Source organism: Empidonax traillii, unplaced genomic scaffold, assembly GCF_003031625.1.
Source record: "Empidonax traillii isolate 1590-97213 ecotype Southwest subspecies unplaced genomic scaffold, ASM303162v1 scaffold751:size306445, whole genome shotgun sequence".
NCBI classification, from domain to species: Eukaryota; Metazoa; Chordata; class Aves; order Passeriformes; family Tyrannidae; genus Empidonax; species Empidonax traillii.
Genome location: NW_020955944.1, coordinates 155,794 through 170,909, shown reverse-complemented (window position 1 = coordinate 170,909; position 15,116 = coordinate 155,794). Strand labels below are relative to the sequence as shown.

Below are 15,116 nucleotides of genomic sequence, written 5' to 3'. Positions count from 1 at the left end.
TTTCTTTGGTATGTTTTGACTTCTGTAATAAAATGGAGAGGATTTGATATTTATTAACATTTTCCTCTGTTCCCAGACTGTGATGTAGATGCTCAAAACTCGTAGCTTTGTACAAGTTGGGGAGTGATGGTCTTTTGACTTCTATTTTAGGTACAACTTGCTTACATAGTACGTAGCATAGTGTGCAAACGAAAGCTTGATAGTTGTTGTTGGTAAATGTGTATGCCTCCATTTACACCGTTGATATTTTGTATTTCAGTTTACCAGATAATAAGTGCTAGTAAAACATTTTTGCTTGAGAATTTGAGGTGATAGCATCTGCCTTGAAAATGAAATTTTTCTATATGTGTTTACTAGCATTCATTATTCTCCTGTATGTTGTGTTCTCTATTTAAAGAAAAGTAAAGCTAAGTATTCAGAATAAAGATGTGTGTTTAGGTACTCTGATACAAAAAGTGGGAACTGAAAAAATATCAGGAAATTAAAAGCTAACTAGATATCATGTATTTTTGTTTGTACATTTTGTTTTTTTTGCTAAAAAGGATTCAAACTCAGTATTTGTAGACAAAACAGTAACGGTCTTCTCAATAATTTATCTCTCATAGCAAATACAACTGGTTAATTTTTACTGTTGCAATTCATATCCTTTTTTCAGTGGGAAAACAGGTACAGAGTATAAAATAGTATACAAAAAATGTTGTTTTCTCTCTTCCTTTTGGCAGTGAAATATTTAATAAATAATGAGTAGGTGCTGGCTACTGCTGAAAAGGAGAAGTTAGCAGTGCAGGAAATTATAGATTACGTGGTGGTTAAAGGAGTACATATGAAGTATATGTCCTTATTTATGAGAAACTCATTCTGTCAAAAAATTATATTGGGAATTTAAATGTATAACTTTTATTTGTTAAACCAGGGGCTTTAGCAAATTCTGACGTTTCTTTTAGCCGCTGAATGCCATTTTAATTAACTAATTTCAGACCCTTTATGATGTATGAGCAAAAAGGAGTATACTAATAGTTGTTATATTTATTACTTAATGTAATTGTCATGCAGAAGTAACTAAAACCTTTTTATTACAATGAAATAAGTGTTTCACTTAAATCTTTAAAGTGTGTCATCACTAGAGATTTGGGTGTACACACCTCACCTTACGAGTTGACAATGACTGCTTTTGCTTTTATAGAATTTTAAAGAGAAGTGTGACTCTTGTCTGAAATTAAAATGTGGGTATAAATGTGTGTCTTTGTGATACATTCATCCAAATACGCATTCAAATTGTTCTGTTCTGACAAAACACAGTGCCAGTATTATCCTGGTGTGTTCTGTATTCTATACTATATACTCATTTGAGTGACCTTTTTTATCCCTCCCTTCCTGTCAGTTAAGATTGAAATATATTCTCCTGTCCTCTCACAAGGCTAATTTAAGTATTTACAGTGCTTTATTTTAGTTATCCCTGTGCAAAGTCAGTGAAAGTATCAACTTAGTTTGCAAATGATATAGTTTGTCATGTAAGGCCTGGGTATAAGGGATGAAATGGCCTGGGAGATTCTTAAAGCCCATGCTTGGAGTCACAGATTGAGGTTGCCCTGTCACTGGAGCACAGCTTCAGACCTGCATGTCTTTTGCAGACAGCTCAAGGCTAGGCTATCTGCACATCTTATTTTCTTTTTTAACACACAGCGTGAAGATTCTTTTAGGAAATAACACTTTGACCTTGATATGTGGTTCCCAAACAAATGAGATGTAAGGAGACAAGGAGGCTAGATAAAAATGGACTCTGGTGCAGGGAAGAGTATTTGAGGCACAGGGCTTTTCATGCGGTTCCTGTGAAGTTTTTCTGGAGACTGGATTTTCATCCCCTTTGGACCAAACAGCCACAGATCACTGAAACACTGATTTTTGTACATGATTTTTTGTTTGTGGGTTTGAGTGAAACCCTTGACTATAACTTACAATTTCTGATGGCAGAAGAACGGTGCTTTCAATAAAGAAAACTCACAGCAGCCTCTGATGTTGTAAATATGAAGGGTAGGCTTCTTGATGTTCAGAATAGTTCTTACAGATGTCAGGGGGTAGTTCTTCTGTCTTCAGTGCTACTGTTAAACAAACTATACACATAGTCTGATTTTAAATGTGCTTTTTTTTTCAATGAGAGATGACTTGGCACAATAAACGCATCTTTAATGCGCAAAGGCTAATGAAAATTAAAAGCATTGTGTGTCCATTTTATAAACAGTTATCTGACTCCTCTCTCAAACCTATAAAACAAACCTTACAAACTCTTTCTGAAAAGAGTCCTCAGGCCTCACCTTTTTTTTTTTTTCTCTCTTCCCCTGTGTTACTACTTCTCCTTTCTGTGCAGATGATTTTCCTAAACCACAGATCACTGTCCAACCAGAAACCCAGTCAGCAATCAAAGGCTCCAATTTGAGTTTTGTGTGTTCGGCAGCCAGCAGCAGTGATTCCCCAATGACTTTTGCATGGAAGAAAGACAATGAATTACTGCAAGATGCTGAAATGGAGAATTATGCGCACCTCCGGGCACAGGGCGGTGAAGTGATGGAGTACACTACCATCCTTCGACTGCGCAATGTTGAGTTCAGTAATGAAGGGAAATACCAGTGTGTTATTTCAAATCACTTTGGTTCATCTTACTCAGTCAAAGCCAAACTTACAGTAAACAGTAAGTATGTTACTTTTTGCATGTGGACTTAAAAGTAGAATGATTTTAATCAAGATACGTGAACATAGTTTTCCCATTCTCATCATCTTCATCTTTTAAAGACCCCTTACTATGCTGGAATTCTTTCTGAAAATATATCTACTTCCAAGATCAGACCATTCATTTTTACATCTGGTCCCATTGTGTTGAAGCATAGTATAGGAAAAAACAAGTAACAAGATTCATAGTATATCTGACAAAAATCTATCTTACAAGATGGAAAAAACATTAATCTTGTCTTCACAGAGGTAAGTGTATGCTTTGTTTCAAGATGCTGTAGAAAGGTCATGTAGGAGGCTGTTCACAGAAATAAGATTTGCATCTAGGGGGTCTCACATACTTCACAGTTCCCTCCGTTTCTCTCTGCTGGATACTGATAAATTTAGGTTGTGTGCTTCTCTGGCATTTTTAGGCCAACAAAGGGTTTTAAGAAAATGTGCAAAAAAGAAAAAGTGTATATCATGTATTCATTTTGGTATCACTAACGTTTCTTTAGTGCTGCCTTCATTTACAAAGATCCCCATGGACTTAACCATTCGAGCTGGAGCAATGGCGCGTTTGGAATGTGCTGCAGTTGGGCATCCTGTCCCACAGATCGCTTGGCAGAAAGATGGTGGAACAGATTTTCCTGCAGCGCGCAAGAGGCGCATGCATGTCATGCCTGAAGATGATGTGTTCTTTATTGTTGATGTAAAGATTGAGGACACAGGCGTTTATAGCTGTACAGCTCAAAACACTGCTGGAAGCATTTCAGCTAATGCAACATTAACAGTACTAGGTAAGATATTGGCAGTCCTTAATGGCGTAATCACTATTGTGATGCAAAATAATAAAAGTTAGTTATGTTTCTCGGTGTGTGCACAGGTGATGTGCCGGGGAGGGGCAAAGGGGCTTCTCTTTGCATTCAGAGACAGTAGATTTTGTTTAACTTTTGATTTCGTAACATTTTGTTAACCATTTTTATTCTAGTTCTCTGCAGCTTAAGGCTTTGGCCTTTTTGCTTTCTGAGGTAATCAAGCATTTAGGTCTGATCAATTGACAAGTAAGATGTAGACTCTGATAAATTCAAAGTCCTTGAGTTTTTTCTGAGAATCAGAGTAAGCTTCATTAGGCCTTATTGATGCATTTAATTTAGCTTTTCCTCTTGAGCTCCAAAGGAAAGGGACATGTTCTCATTTTTACAAGGTCATTTAGGATATAAGGCTTGTGCTTTCTTTTCAGAAACACCATCATTTTTGCGGCCTTTGATGGATCGAACTGTAACAAAAGGGGAAACTGCAGTTTTGCAGTGTATTGCTGGTGGTAGTCCTCCACCCCGACTGAACTGGACTAAGGATGACAGCCCTCTCGTGGTAACAGAAAGACATTTCTTTGCTGCAGGCAATCAATTACTAATTATTGTGGATACAGATGTAGAAGATGCTGGAAAATACACCTGTGAAATGTCTAATACACTTGGAACAGAACGTGGCAACATCCGTCTTAGTGTAATTCCTACTCCCACCTGTGATTCTCCTCAAAATATTGCTCCATCACTTGATGATGATGGATGGGCCACGGTTGGCATTGTGATCATAGCTGTGGTTTGCTGCGTGGTGGGCACTTCCTTGGTGTGGGTGGTCATCATCTACCACACAAGAAGGAGAAATGAAGATTGCAGCATCACAAATACAGGTGTGTAAGCTGAAGGTTTTCCTTTCCAAGACAAAAAAATGTTTGTGGTTGCTTTGCAGCAACTTTATTGTAGGAACATTTGAGTGCTTTGACTCAGAAGAGCGAATTACTTGTTACTTCAGTGCTTTGCTGACAGATTTAAAAATGCTTCTACAAAATGAAGTATGCTGATGGTTTTTGTATGTGTTTTGCATCCCCACAGATGAAACAAATTTGCCTACTGACATTCCCAGTTACCTGTCGTCCCAGGGGACACTAGCTGAAAGGCAGGATGGATATGGTTCTTCTGAAAATGGTAGTCATCATCAGTTCCTCACATCTTCTGTAGGAGGGTATTTCTTGCAGCAGAGAGACAGTAATGGTAGGTATAAAATGCGAAGCAAATTTTCTATGTTGCTTGAGTAGCTGTAGTTTTGCTATTGTTTTCTGACTAGTAGAAATAACAGTAAAGAACCATCTTTACTGAAGTTTGAGAATGTGAAATTTATTGCTTGGTATTGCTTCAACAACGTAGTGACAGGAGCTTGGATCTGTTCATCCAAATAATGTTATGGCTTTTATTAAAACATGAAGTCTTTCTCTAGTCTTAAGGGTAAATTTAAGCTGATAATCACATTTCCAAAAGAATGGTGTCCAGAACAACAGCATTTCTTCAGATCTTACAGCTTGAAAAGGATCCTTTAATGGAATGTAGATATATGTGGTAATACAGTGTAACTTTAGTTTAACTCTTTGAACTTTACAGTTAGAAAAGTCATTAGGGTCAGAGTCAATAAAAGATTTAAGGTGACTGCAAGTTAAAAGCTGCAGTCCTTGATATTTATACATCAGGCCACTGAAAATCCAGTGTAACATACCTGCATTAGGGAGGAAAAGGCATCTTGTTGGGAAGAGGTGCGGATTGAGATACAATGAAGAGTTGGAACAGGTGGCAATGGAGTGGTTATGAGATAGTGCTACAGTTGTAGGGTAGTGAGAGGAGCAGCCTCTTTGTGGGTCAAGAACCACAGACTGTGTCTAAAGCTTTCAGGAACATTTGAACTGAAAATCTCTTCAGCTGTTCAAGCAACCAGTGACTCCCTCAGATACTTCCACCAGATACTTTATCTTGACATTCTGGGCTCCAGAAGGTATCTGTGAGACAGAGCGTGAACCTGGCTTCTAGTGCTTTAGAAGAAGGAAGTCCCTGGCTCTGATCCCTGTGATGGGATTTGTTTTGTTATTTAGGGGTTGTATCATGAAACATAGTGTGACACATTCTCTGTCAAGCTAATTAATCGAACACTTGCTAGAATTATAAGTCTCATCAAAGGTCAGGTTAAACCTAATCAAGCTCTAAAATACACTATGAAATGTAATTGAACATGTGGGATTCTTAAGAAACTTTAAGCTAAAGATTCAGAAAAGATACTGACATGTCAAATTTTTTTTTTTAAGGCATTTGTCACCTAGATAATGGCAGTGAAACAGACTTGGAGGGTGTTGCAGATCCATTCCTATGCCCCTATCTGGGGACTTCAGGGACTTTGTATTTAAAAGGAAACACATATGGTCCTGATGCATTTGAAGCATACAATGCAAGTAAGTTGTTGGGGGGGAATTTTAGTCCTAATTCAGTCTTGTGTTATGATGAATCTATATAAAAGCAATTTTTCATTTTCTTTAGGTTGCAGCCCTGACCAAAGAACAGCATGCTTGGATCCTTATGAGTCTGGATATTTAAGGAAAAAGGAATGCTATCAATACTTGCCTCCACTGGACGATCCCTTTGACCAGTGTGTTGGCATTATTGGGACCCAGGCTACAAGTAGCAGATTGATTAATTCTATTTATACTCAAAATGAAGGAACTGGACTAAAATGCAAAAGTCTGAACTTGGACACATTTGATTTAAATAGAAGTTTGGAGCCCTTATCTATTATGAATAACAGCACTTTCATGGGTATGTTCTAGCTGTTGTTTTTTATTTGAGCTGCTGTTATCCTTGCTGTCTTGCTTCCTCCTTACAACACTAATTAAAACTGATTTTTCAACTTTTTCTTTCCCAAGTATTTTAAGCTGAGGAACAGAAAAGTGATTATAGTAAAACTATGTGATGAGAATATTTAGATTACTGGGAGGTCTTAATAGCTCATACTTACATGAAAGTCTCCCCAGTGACGTGATTCTTATCTTCTGTCTTAATATAGATGGCAGATTTCCATAAATGTTAGGATACATAACAGGCAAAAGGTATGCAAGGTCCCAGGAGGCTCAGGGCAGGTGGGGAGACTTGAACTTGTATGATTATGTACCAAATAACATGGGGAGACAGAACTATTTACCCTGCAAAGTAAGGCAGTATGTAAAAGTGCTCTCTCTACCCCTCCTTTGTCCTTTTCTCGTGGTTCAACAAAAAGAGTTCCTAAAGTTTAGTCTAGGGTTTACAATTTTAATCCAGATTGCAGGGAGAGGTGGGTGTAAGGAGAAAAGCTTTACGTTTGAAGCTTCTTAAGTTTTGGATGTTGGTTGGGCTGGTTGGTTTAAAATGCGTATAAAACCACATACTGCTTTCATCCTTGTGATATCTTTGCACCAAGCACAGCCCTGGTACTGTGGATTGTTTCCCAGCTGGTGTGTCAGCATTGGCTGATCAAGGCCTGGGTCTGATGGCTCTGCAAGGGGAGCTGGGGGAATTTGCATCACTGGGCTCTTTGTTCTCAGGGGGTGGGGAGGGAGGCTCAACCTCTGAAGTTTTCCCCCTTCGAAAGCCAGATGTTTGAACTATAAAATGTTGCAGATGCCGGGACATCTGGCAGAGGCCCTTTGACTATACATGGCCGGCCCCCTGGCTGCCTGCCACTGTTACTGTGGTGGGACTGTGCAGATAGGGCTCCTGCAGAACGCAGTTCAGCTCTACATTGGTATACCCTGGAGTTAATGCCATATCAAGGGCACATAGTCCTCTTTCTGCCCTAAAAATCTATGCAGAGCTACTCTTTTCATCTGTTCTCTTATCCTGCTACCCCACTTAAATTGCATCATCACTGCCTTGGATGCTTTTTAATCATTAGTGCTCTTCCCTCAAAGAACCTACGGCTAGATTTTAGAGGTAGTGGCTGAGGAAGAAGTTGTGATAGATTTCTTGTCCTTAGTTGTGAATTCACTTTTTCAGCATTGTCTTCAAATTTAACTCCCCTTTTGCCTATACAATCATAATGAAGACAACTGGAATTAACATTGCTGTCAATGCATGAATCAGGAAGTTCATAGCTTGGATTTTTGTTTTTAAGATGGGATTCATCTGTAGCTTTGGTGCTGTGAGGAACATCCTTTCATGTTGTGTTAGGTTAAAATTGCTCTACAAATCACTGATGCAAATGTGGATCTTGTACAATTCCATTTTTAGTAACTTCTCAGATGGCAGTTTTACTTGAAACCCTTGCTTCTAGCAACTAAGCAAAAGCACAAGTGTGGTGGTTTGAGTTCAAAATTTATTAAAGACTGTAGCGTTAAGTTATTAATAAAATCTTAAGTTCTTAAAAATCAGCCTGTGGCATGTTTTCCTCTAAAAATAAGTCCTTTGAGTGTCTCTTACAGACACTGATTTGCAATAACTGTATCAGTGAAAAAAGAGAAGGTCCTTCTTGCAGAGGTGTTGATGATAATTATTTTCTGACTAGTGAATCCAGATAATTATTTATAAAGATTGAACCGAAACGCTAAATTCTCTTTGGGTTATGACTGTTCTCTTTGCCCACAATTGGCTAGATGATCAGTTATGAATGGAGCATGTGGCTAGCTGGACCTTTATTATTAATGAGACATGCTAGCCAGAAAAAAATTCTTTAGCATTTGGATTGCACTGTGGGATGATGTTGCATAACCCAGTACAGGTCAGGGGTTTAAATTTTTTTTAAATACCTGTTTTATTTTTTCTGAACTGCATGACAGATCGTATATTCACTGAAGAACAAAACAGGGAGACTGCTGTGACCTTTGCATTAGAAAGTGTCTTGTGCAGTGTTTGCAGTTTGGTCTGTGTTCCCATCTCCCCCCTCACCACCCTCTGCAAATTAAAATGAGTATGGAAGTACTTATGAAAATGAAAGAAAGTTGTGGGTGGCTGTAATACAACTGTTTTGGAAATGTTTTTAATGTCTCAGGTGGCAGAATCTTGCTTTATGCTTGTGATCACATGGATGTTTTCTTTCAAGGGGTAAAACAACAGTTAAGTAAAATTTCACTTTGGTGAACTTTTTCTTTTGTCAGTCTTTGGCTTGCATTCCAACATGCAGCCCTTGGTGAGGCACAAAGCTTTTAGCATCTTGTACTCACTCTTTTACTGTCTTTCAGGAACATTTGGAAAACCTTTATGGAGGCCTCAGCTGGACTCTCTTTCAAGTTGTAGACAGCCAGCAAATCGCCAACCAAAAACCTCCCATAATAATCATCATGCCTCACTGGACTTTGATGCAGAGGCAGATGAGGAGGGAAAGGAAAGGACAGTTTCTAGAGGAGAAAATAGCTTTTACACTTGCAAACAGTCATTTGAAAACTTTAGGACTTCTACTTTTCAATCCTGTGATTTGGATACATAGCTCTTTTTGGACTTGCTATTGATTTCTGGAACCAAAGAAATACTTTGACATACTACTACCTCAGTATGGAATTTTATTTAAAAAGGGAATAAGTAAAAGAAGAAGGAAAGAAAGAAACCACATGATGCTAAGAATTCAGAAGAAAAAAATGTATTTTTATTCCAATAAAGCATAATTGCCAAAGTGCTCTATGTTTGTTGTACCAAGAAAACATTCCTTATAAAAATACTATATTTGTAATTATTTTTTATCTTTTTAAATGCAAATATATTTTGTAAATTAATGATGTAAATAATACAGTATATGTATTTGTATGTCAGACTTCATTTTATTGAAATGAGCAGTAAGCATTCTAATTTTTTACTGTTACTTGTACCTTTTTACAAATGGAAACTCCATGCTGTTTGCAGGTATCATGCATCTTATTTGCACATTACTTTTAATAAAATATGCTGCTGTGTGGTCTCTGACCCACATTAGTGTATGAAGAATGAACAGTGTGAGTTATGTTTCTTGACAGTGTTGGGTATGTGGGTGCTCTCTGATGCATGTTTGCACCTTCGTTTGACCTAAACTTGTACCTTTAGATTTACTGTGTAAAATATGTTCATCTTCAAAGAGTTGGTATGGTCCTGCCATGGCTGCTGGAAAAGTGGCTTGAAGCTGTTTCAACCAAAATAAGTATGCAAATCTTTTCCTCTTAGCGATTTTCCACTATTGGATATGTGCGCACACGCTCCCAGTTTTCATGCACACAAGGCTGTAGTACCAGCAGTTTTTCCATGCCTGTGTTGTAGTGTGCCTGCATCTGTTGGAGGATATACACAGTAGATGCACAAATGCATATTAAGCTATTTAGTAAAAGAAGAAAAAAGGCACTGTATATCTGCCTGGTAACACTGCTCTTTTCTGAGTGGGTTAGTGTTCAGTGTTTGCCAAATATGCAGTGCATGCCTGAGTTTTTGCTTTCCCATACCTCTTCTCCCTCTTTTCTGCTCCTACAACCATTCCATGCCTAACATGAGAAGGTAATCCAAGTACAAGATAATGTTTACTTTAGTTTAATTTGTGCTTCTGTTCCTTACTTGGCTGCCCTTCTCTGGTTATAGATGAGATCTCTGCTTTATTTAATTGCTCAGTCAAGTTGAGCAATTGTAAATTCTTGTGTAGTAATGAACACAATATCTTCAACTATATGAAGTTGGAGAAAGAGTAATGCTTACTATAACATAGTAATTAAAGCTAAGTGAAAACACTCTTAGTTTTCTATGTGCAGATGCCTACTACTTTAAAAAGCTGTGAATCTTGTTCTCATCACTCCGTTAGAACAGTGAGATCCCAAAATGGTTAATACTGCAGGAGACTGGCTTTTTAAATCTGCCTGCTTTGAAGGTGCAAACTTACATGGTTGCCAAATATCTTCTTTTAAACTAAATTACAAGCAGCTGTTAAAGTAGGCCATCACAGGCATCATGGCTAAAGCTCAAGCAAAGATTTTGTTGCCTGGTGTAGCTGAGCTAAGGGCTTTTAGATGTTTGTAGCCAGAAACCTGGTACCCAGATTGCAATGCAATTTCCCTTTAATTTAGGCACCAGTATTAGAGACAGGAAGTTAATCCATCCTCAGTCATTGGTGGTCTAAGTGTATAGAATGGATTTTGCGTGCTTTAGTTGATCATATTGCCAGATTTTTTGACTTATTGTTAATTTGTCTTCATTGCTGCCAGCTGTGCTGATGTGCTGACAGACATTGATATGCGTTTGATTATAATTTAGTGCATTTGAAAGAGATTAATTTTTCATGAGTTAAACAAAACCTATAAGTCGATAAGGCAAGAAATCTTAAATTTTATTCACTCAATAGCTCTCCTTTTTTCCCCTTGCACCCCCCTCCCTAGTGACCCCTTTTTTAGGGAGAGAAGAGCTGGGGGCTGTAATAGCTCCTGTTTATAACCAGACATTGTCCTTTTGACATATTAAAAACACCAGAGTTATAAACAGTAAGTACATTCTTCATTCCAGTGTTAATGTTTATCCTTAAGAACTCTATCATAAAAAGGCAAGCTTTATTTTCTGTAGTGGGGGAAGGTTGAGAACAGTAGCATTGCCGTTTTATTACTTTTTCATCTTCCTTGAAAAGATCCTAATTTTCCAAAGGCTTGGATCTCTGTACCTAAATAAATGTTCAGGGTCAATGAATTTTAAATACTTTCTATCAAATTTCATTTAGCAACCTAAACATACAAATGACTCAAACTTTTTTTTGATGCCTTAAATACTCAGAAATGGAAGTGAAAGCTCCAAAGTCCTCTTTTCTGTGAGTCTGTTTTTGTGTTTAATTAATGGATTGTGCTTAAATAGAGTGGTAATCTGTAAATTTCAAGATAGTTGTAATATCTTAGTAGTTCTTTTAAGGCCACTGATGTAACAAAACATCTGTTTTAAAGGCTTGCAAGTGCACTTGCTTCTGTTATCTTCTTTTCTTTTTCCCTCCCCTTTCTTTTTCCCCTCTAAAGATGCAGATGTTAGGGAATTGAGAGTTGGGTATTTACACAGGTGAAAGCTAAATTTTAAGTTGATGTGATGGGAAAATATATTGCTGCCAACAGTAAGTAAATTTTATACTGCATCTCAGAGTCTTAGAATGAGTAACAAGTGTTGCTGAATGACAGACATTTTGCAGTTTCATGACCAGCAGCAATTGAAATCTTGTCTTGGACTCAAAACTTGTAGAATGTTCTTTAAAGGCAGTATGCTCTTAATACTTTACGCAACAGAATTTTCACTCATTGAACTCATGCAAGCAATTGCTGAGGTATAGTTTCTGCAAGCCCTGAATAATAATTTTAGTAATTTTAGATACATGGAGTTACTCATTTACTAGAATCTCTCTGGAGCAAGCATTTCCAAACAGTAACCTAAATGTCGTGCATAAGTTAACACTGGTGGATAGCTGCATACTGGCGGCTGTTACTATTTCAAATACAAAACCTTACAAAGTGCTACAGTATTTCAGCACCAAATGGTTTAATTTAGAGTTCTTTACTTCACTGTAAATGGATCTTGACAAATGGCAAAGAGCTAGGCCCAAAGTTTCTGCCAGAGAATATTACCACTTCTCCAACCAAGGACTCATTAGTGTCTCCAAGCATTTCAGTCTTGGGGATCTCTTGAACACTTCAGCCTTACTCCTTGAGCTTCTTCAAAGAAACTTAAAACTAAAAGGTAGATTTGCGTTGCAGACATTTGTGTTCTGTCAACCTTACAGGCCAGGACCATAACTGAGGATTGTGTTGCTTTTTAAATACATATATAATCAGAAATTTTACTAGCTACTTGCAAGACTTCTTGTTGCAGATGTGACACATCTCAGAGAATTACACTTTCTCAGTTTTTGCCTTTTTTTTCCTCACTTTGTGTATTGCTTTGTCATAGAGAATGTGACTGACTGCTTGGATGTCAATTTACCAGCCTAATGAAATTATTAAGACACTAAAGGGAGAGGAGAGCCTCAGCCTATTTAGTGAAGGGAAGAAACCAATGTATAACAAGATGCAGTTCTTGTATGTAACCATTTTACTTCCATGAAGAACCTACCAGATACCTTCCTTTATTATGTTTCAGGGAAGTGTTGCAGCAGGGAATAAAAGCAACAGTATCTTTGCTCACTAATGTGTGGCAAGAGGTGTTTCTCGTGGTTGTTGTGCTTAAGTATTTAGGGGTCAGTAGTTCCACTGAAATAGCATATGTGCACACGCTATCGCTTACCAGAAGGCACATGTGGCCTCTCCTGTTTCCCAGGCTGCTCCCATGTCCTCAGGGGACCTTCTTTGATAACCTACACTATTCTGCTTCCAGTTTCTCTGCTTGTCCTATCACTGTGGTGTCAGGCTAGGACAAATGGATTCAGTTTACAGAGCATAGTGCAGTTGCAGGTAGTAAGGAGTGGTTGGATGCTAGGAGAGGAGGGGAATTGGTGGGGGGACAGGCTAGCCACAGCTTTAGGAAGATTTTGGTGCAAATGTGCAGTAAATGCATTATTGAGGAGGCAGAAATAAAATATTTACAATAAAATACGTGCATTCTTGTGCTCTTTACAATGCTTTTTGTGTATTTAATTTCACTCGTCCTCTGTGCTTTAAAATGGCGATAGCAGCTATGCACCAAAGAGCACGTCATCTGGAGAGTTACGCCTTCCTGCATCTAAAATCTCCTTTTCTGTAGACAAGAAACAAGATCCATTTGTTATTCTGTGTTTGTGTTGAAGTCTAAATATTGCTGGTGCAATGCATAGTTTCCCAGAGTCATGGGATCCACTGTGACAGAATGCGTGTGATCAGTGTGACTCAAGAATGCCATGGGACAGCAGGACCTGGGAGTGAAGTTGGTAGCATTTAACTTCTCTGCTTGTAAAACAAATTTAGGCTTTGTGACTTGAGTTCAGGGGTTTATTTCCCACACAACAGAGAACAGAACCATAAATTACTCTAGATTAGGGACTGCTGATAGCACTTCCACATGATCCTTTCTCCTCAGCACTCAACAAGAGCTTTTGTATTATTCCCATTTAGTTTGGCTGTTGACTGTGGGCTGTTCACCAGCAAATGTAGTGCATGAGTTTGCAATCTGAGCACCTCTATATACTATGTTCTGAAATGAATGGTGACTAATTTGACTGATTTTAAGACTTGGGAATTTCAAATATGCCAAATAAATGAAGATTGACTTGACAGTGTTAGTAAGATTCCCTGAAAATAAGGTGGGCTTTGAGATTTTGTAAGCCTTTACTTTTAAAGGTGGGTGTGCAGCACAGTCGAAATACCCTCTCATTTGCCATAGCAATGTGCAGCCTGCTTATTTTCAGCACTTCCTTTGTAGATGTGCGTGGAGAAGCTATGATTTATGATTTGGGTATGCTGCTGGATTATCAAAATCCAGGTATTGATTATAGAGCCATTTAAAAGGCTTCAGCTTTTTTTATGGCTAAATGATAAAAAACCGGATCCATTCCTATCCAGATAAAGAAACTACCTTTGACACTCTTCCTTCTCTTACAGAGATACAGTACAGTGAATGCAGGGGAGGAAAGCTGGAGTTCCTGTAATGTCTTAGAGGGGTTTTCAATAATCCCCTTGGTCCAAGGGAATAATTTGTGCAGGTTTTAACATTTACTCCTCATAACACAGTTCAATAAGCATATCAAGGAGTTGGAGCTGCTACACTGCTAGCCCTTGAATGTGCAAGGGGGACAACTGTGCATTTTCTGCAGGACACAGAGTATGTTGGGGGTTTGGAGTTGTTTTTCAATCTCATTCTGATTCTAGACTCTTGGAAATAACCAGAAAGACTTAGTCCTTCATTTGGCATCTGGAGGTCCCTCATGACATGCGTTACAGCATGCAGAAAAATTTTGCAGACTGTTGACTAACCAGAGAGCTCACACAAAAAAATATTGGATCCACTGGTACCACATAATAGTTGTTAATACTTCTCCAAATGAGGCTTTTGTTCTACGGATTTTTAGGAGCTGTGGCTGACTAGCACAGCAATGAAGGTGCTACTATTTGAGTAAGTGGTAGAAGACATGTATAATCAAGCCAGCTCCTAGAACTGAAACTAGCCCCTCTCCTAGCTTAAAATAAACTTTATTTGTTCTGCTACCTGCTGGGGGTCGTTATGCTAGCAGCATTAAGAAAGCATCAGTGCTACAACAGCCAGCTGCCCATAGCCTGGATTCTGCCACAGACTGATCAGATTCTGTATTAGTGTAAAGTTCTTTCTCTATTAACCTTCCCTTAGGAAAGGGGAAACATGGCCTCCATTGTAATTAGCTTACACAGTCTTCCATGTAAGCCAAAGAATGAAAAGTGTCAGGGGTGCTCTCAGCAGCATCATAGGTATTTGCTGTTAGCAGGGAAAAGTTAATCTGCTCTCAGATTTTGGCAAGGGCACAAAACCCTATGTCTAAAAATGTACTTAGAATGAATTAAATTTCACACAACTGTGACCACACAGTAAGTAAATTAGTAAAATGGTGGTGATGATGGAAACTATGACTAATCAGAAAGCTGCATTAACAATGAATAAAATTATCTTTTAACATAAACTGAGGTTATTAAGTACCTTATTTTAAAAATG

At 38.2% G+C, this 15,116-nt stretch overlaps 1 protein-coding gene across 3 annotated transcripts in view; it reads left to right on the top strand.

The window, feature by feature from the left end:
• The window catches only part of LRIG3 (leucine rich repeats and immunoglobulin like domains 3), a 43,140-nt gene extending 30,465 nt beyond the window's left edge, over positions 1-12,675 (top strand). For all 3 annotated transcript variants that reach the window (XM_027900816.1, XM_027900817.1, XM_027900818.1), the window contains 7 exons: positions 2,366-2,686; positions 3,222-3,503; positions 3,947-4,399; positions 4,602-4,760; positions 5,837-5,980; positions 6,066-6,341; positions 8,735-12,675. In XM_027900816.1, the coding sequence (XP_027756617.1) occupies positions 2,366-2,686; positions 3,222-3,503; positions 3,947-4,399; positions 4,602-4,760; positions 5,837-5,980; positions 6,066-6,341; positions 8,735-8,979 (1,880 nt within the window). In that variant the 3' untranslated portion in view covers positions 8,980-12,675. The remainder of the gene's footprint in view (positions 1-2,365; positions 2,687-3,221; positions 3,504-3,946; positions 4,400-4,601; positions 4,761-5,836; positions 5,981-6,065; positions 6,342-8,734) is intronic.
• The last annotated feature ends 2,441 nt before the right edge of the window (positions 12,676-15,116 follow it).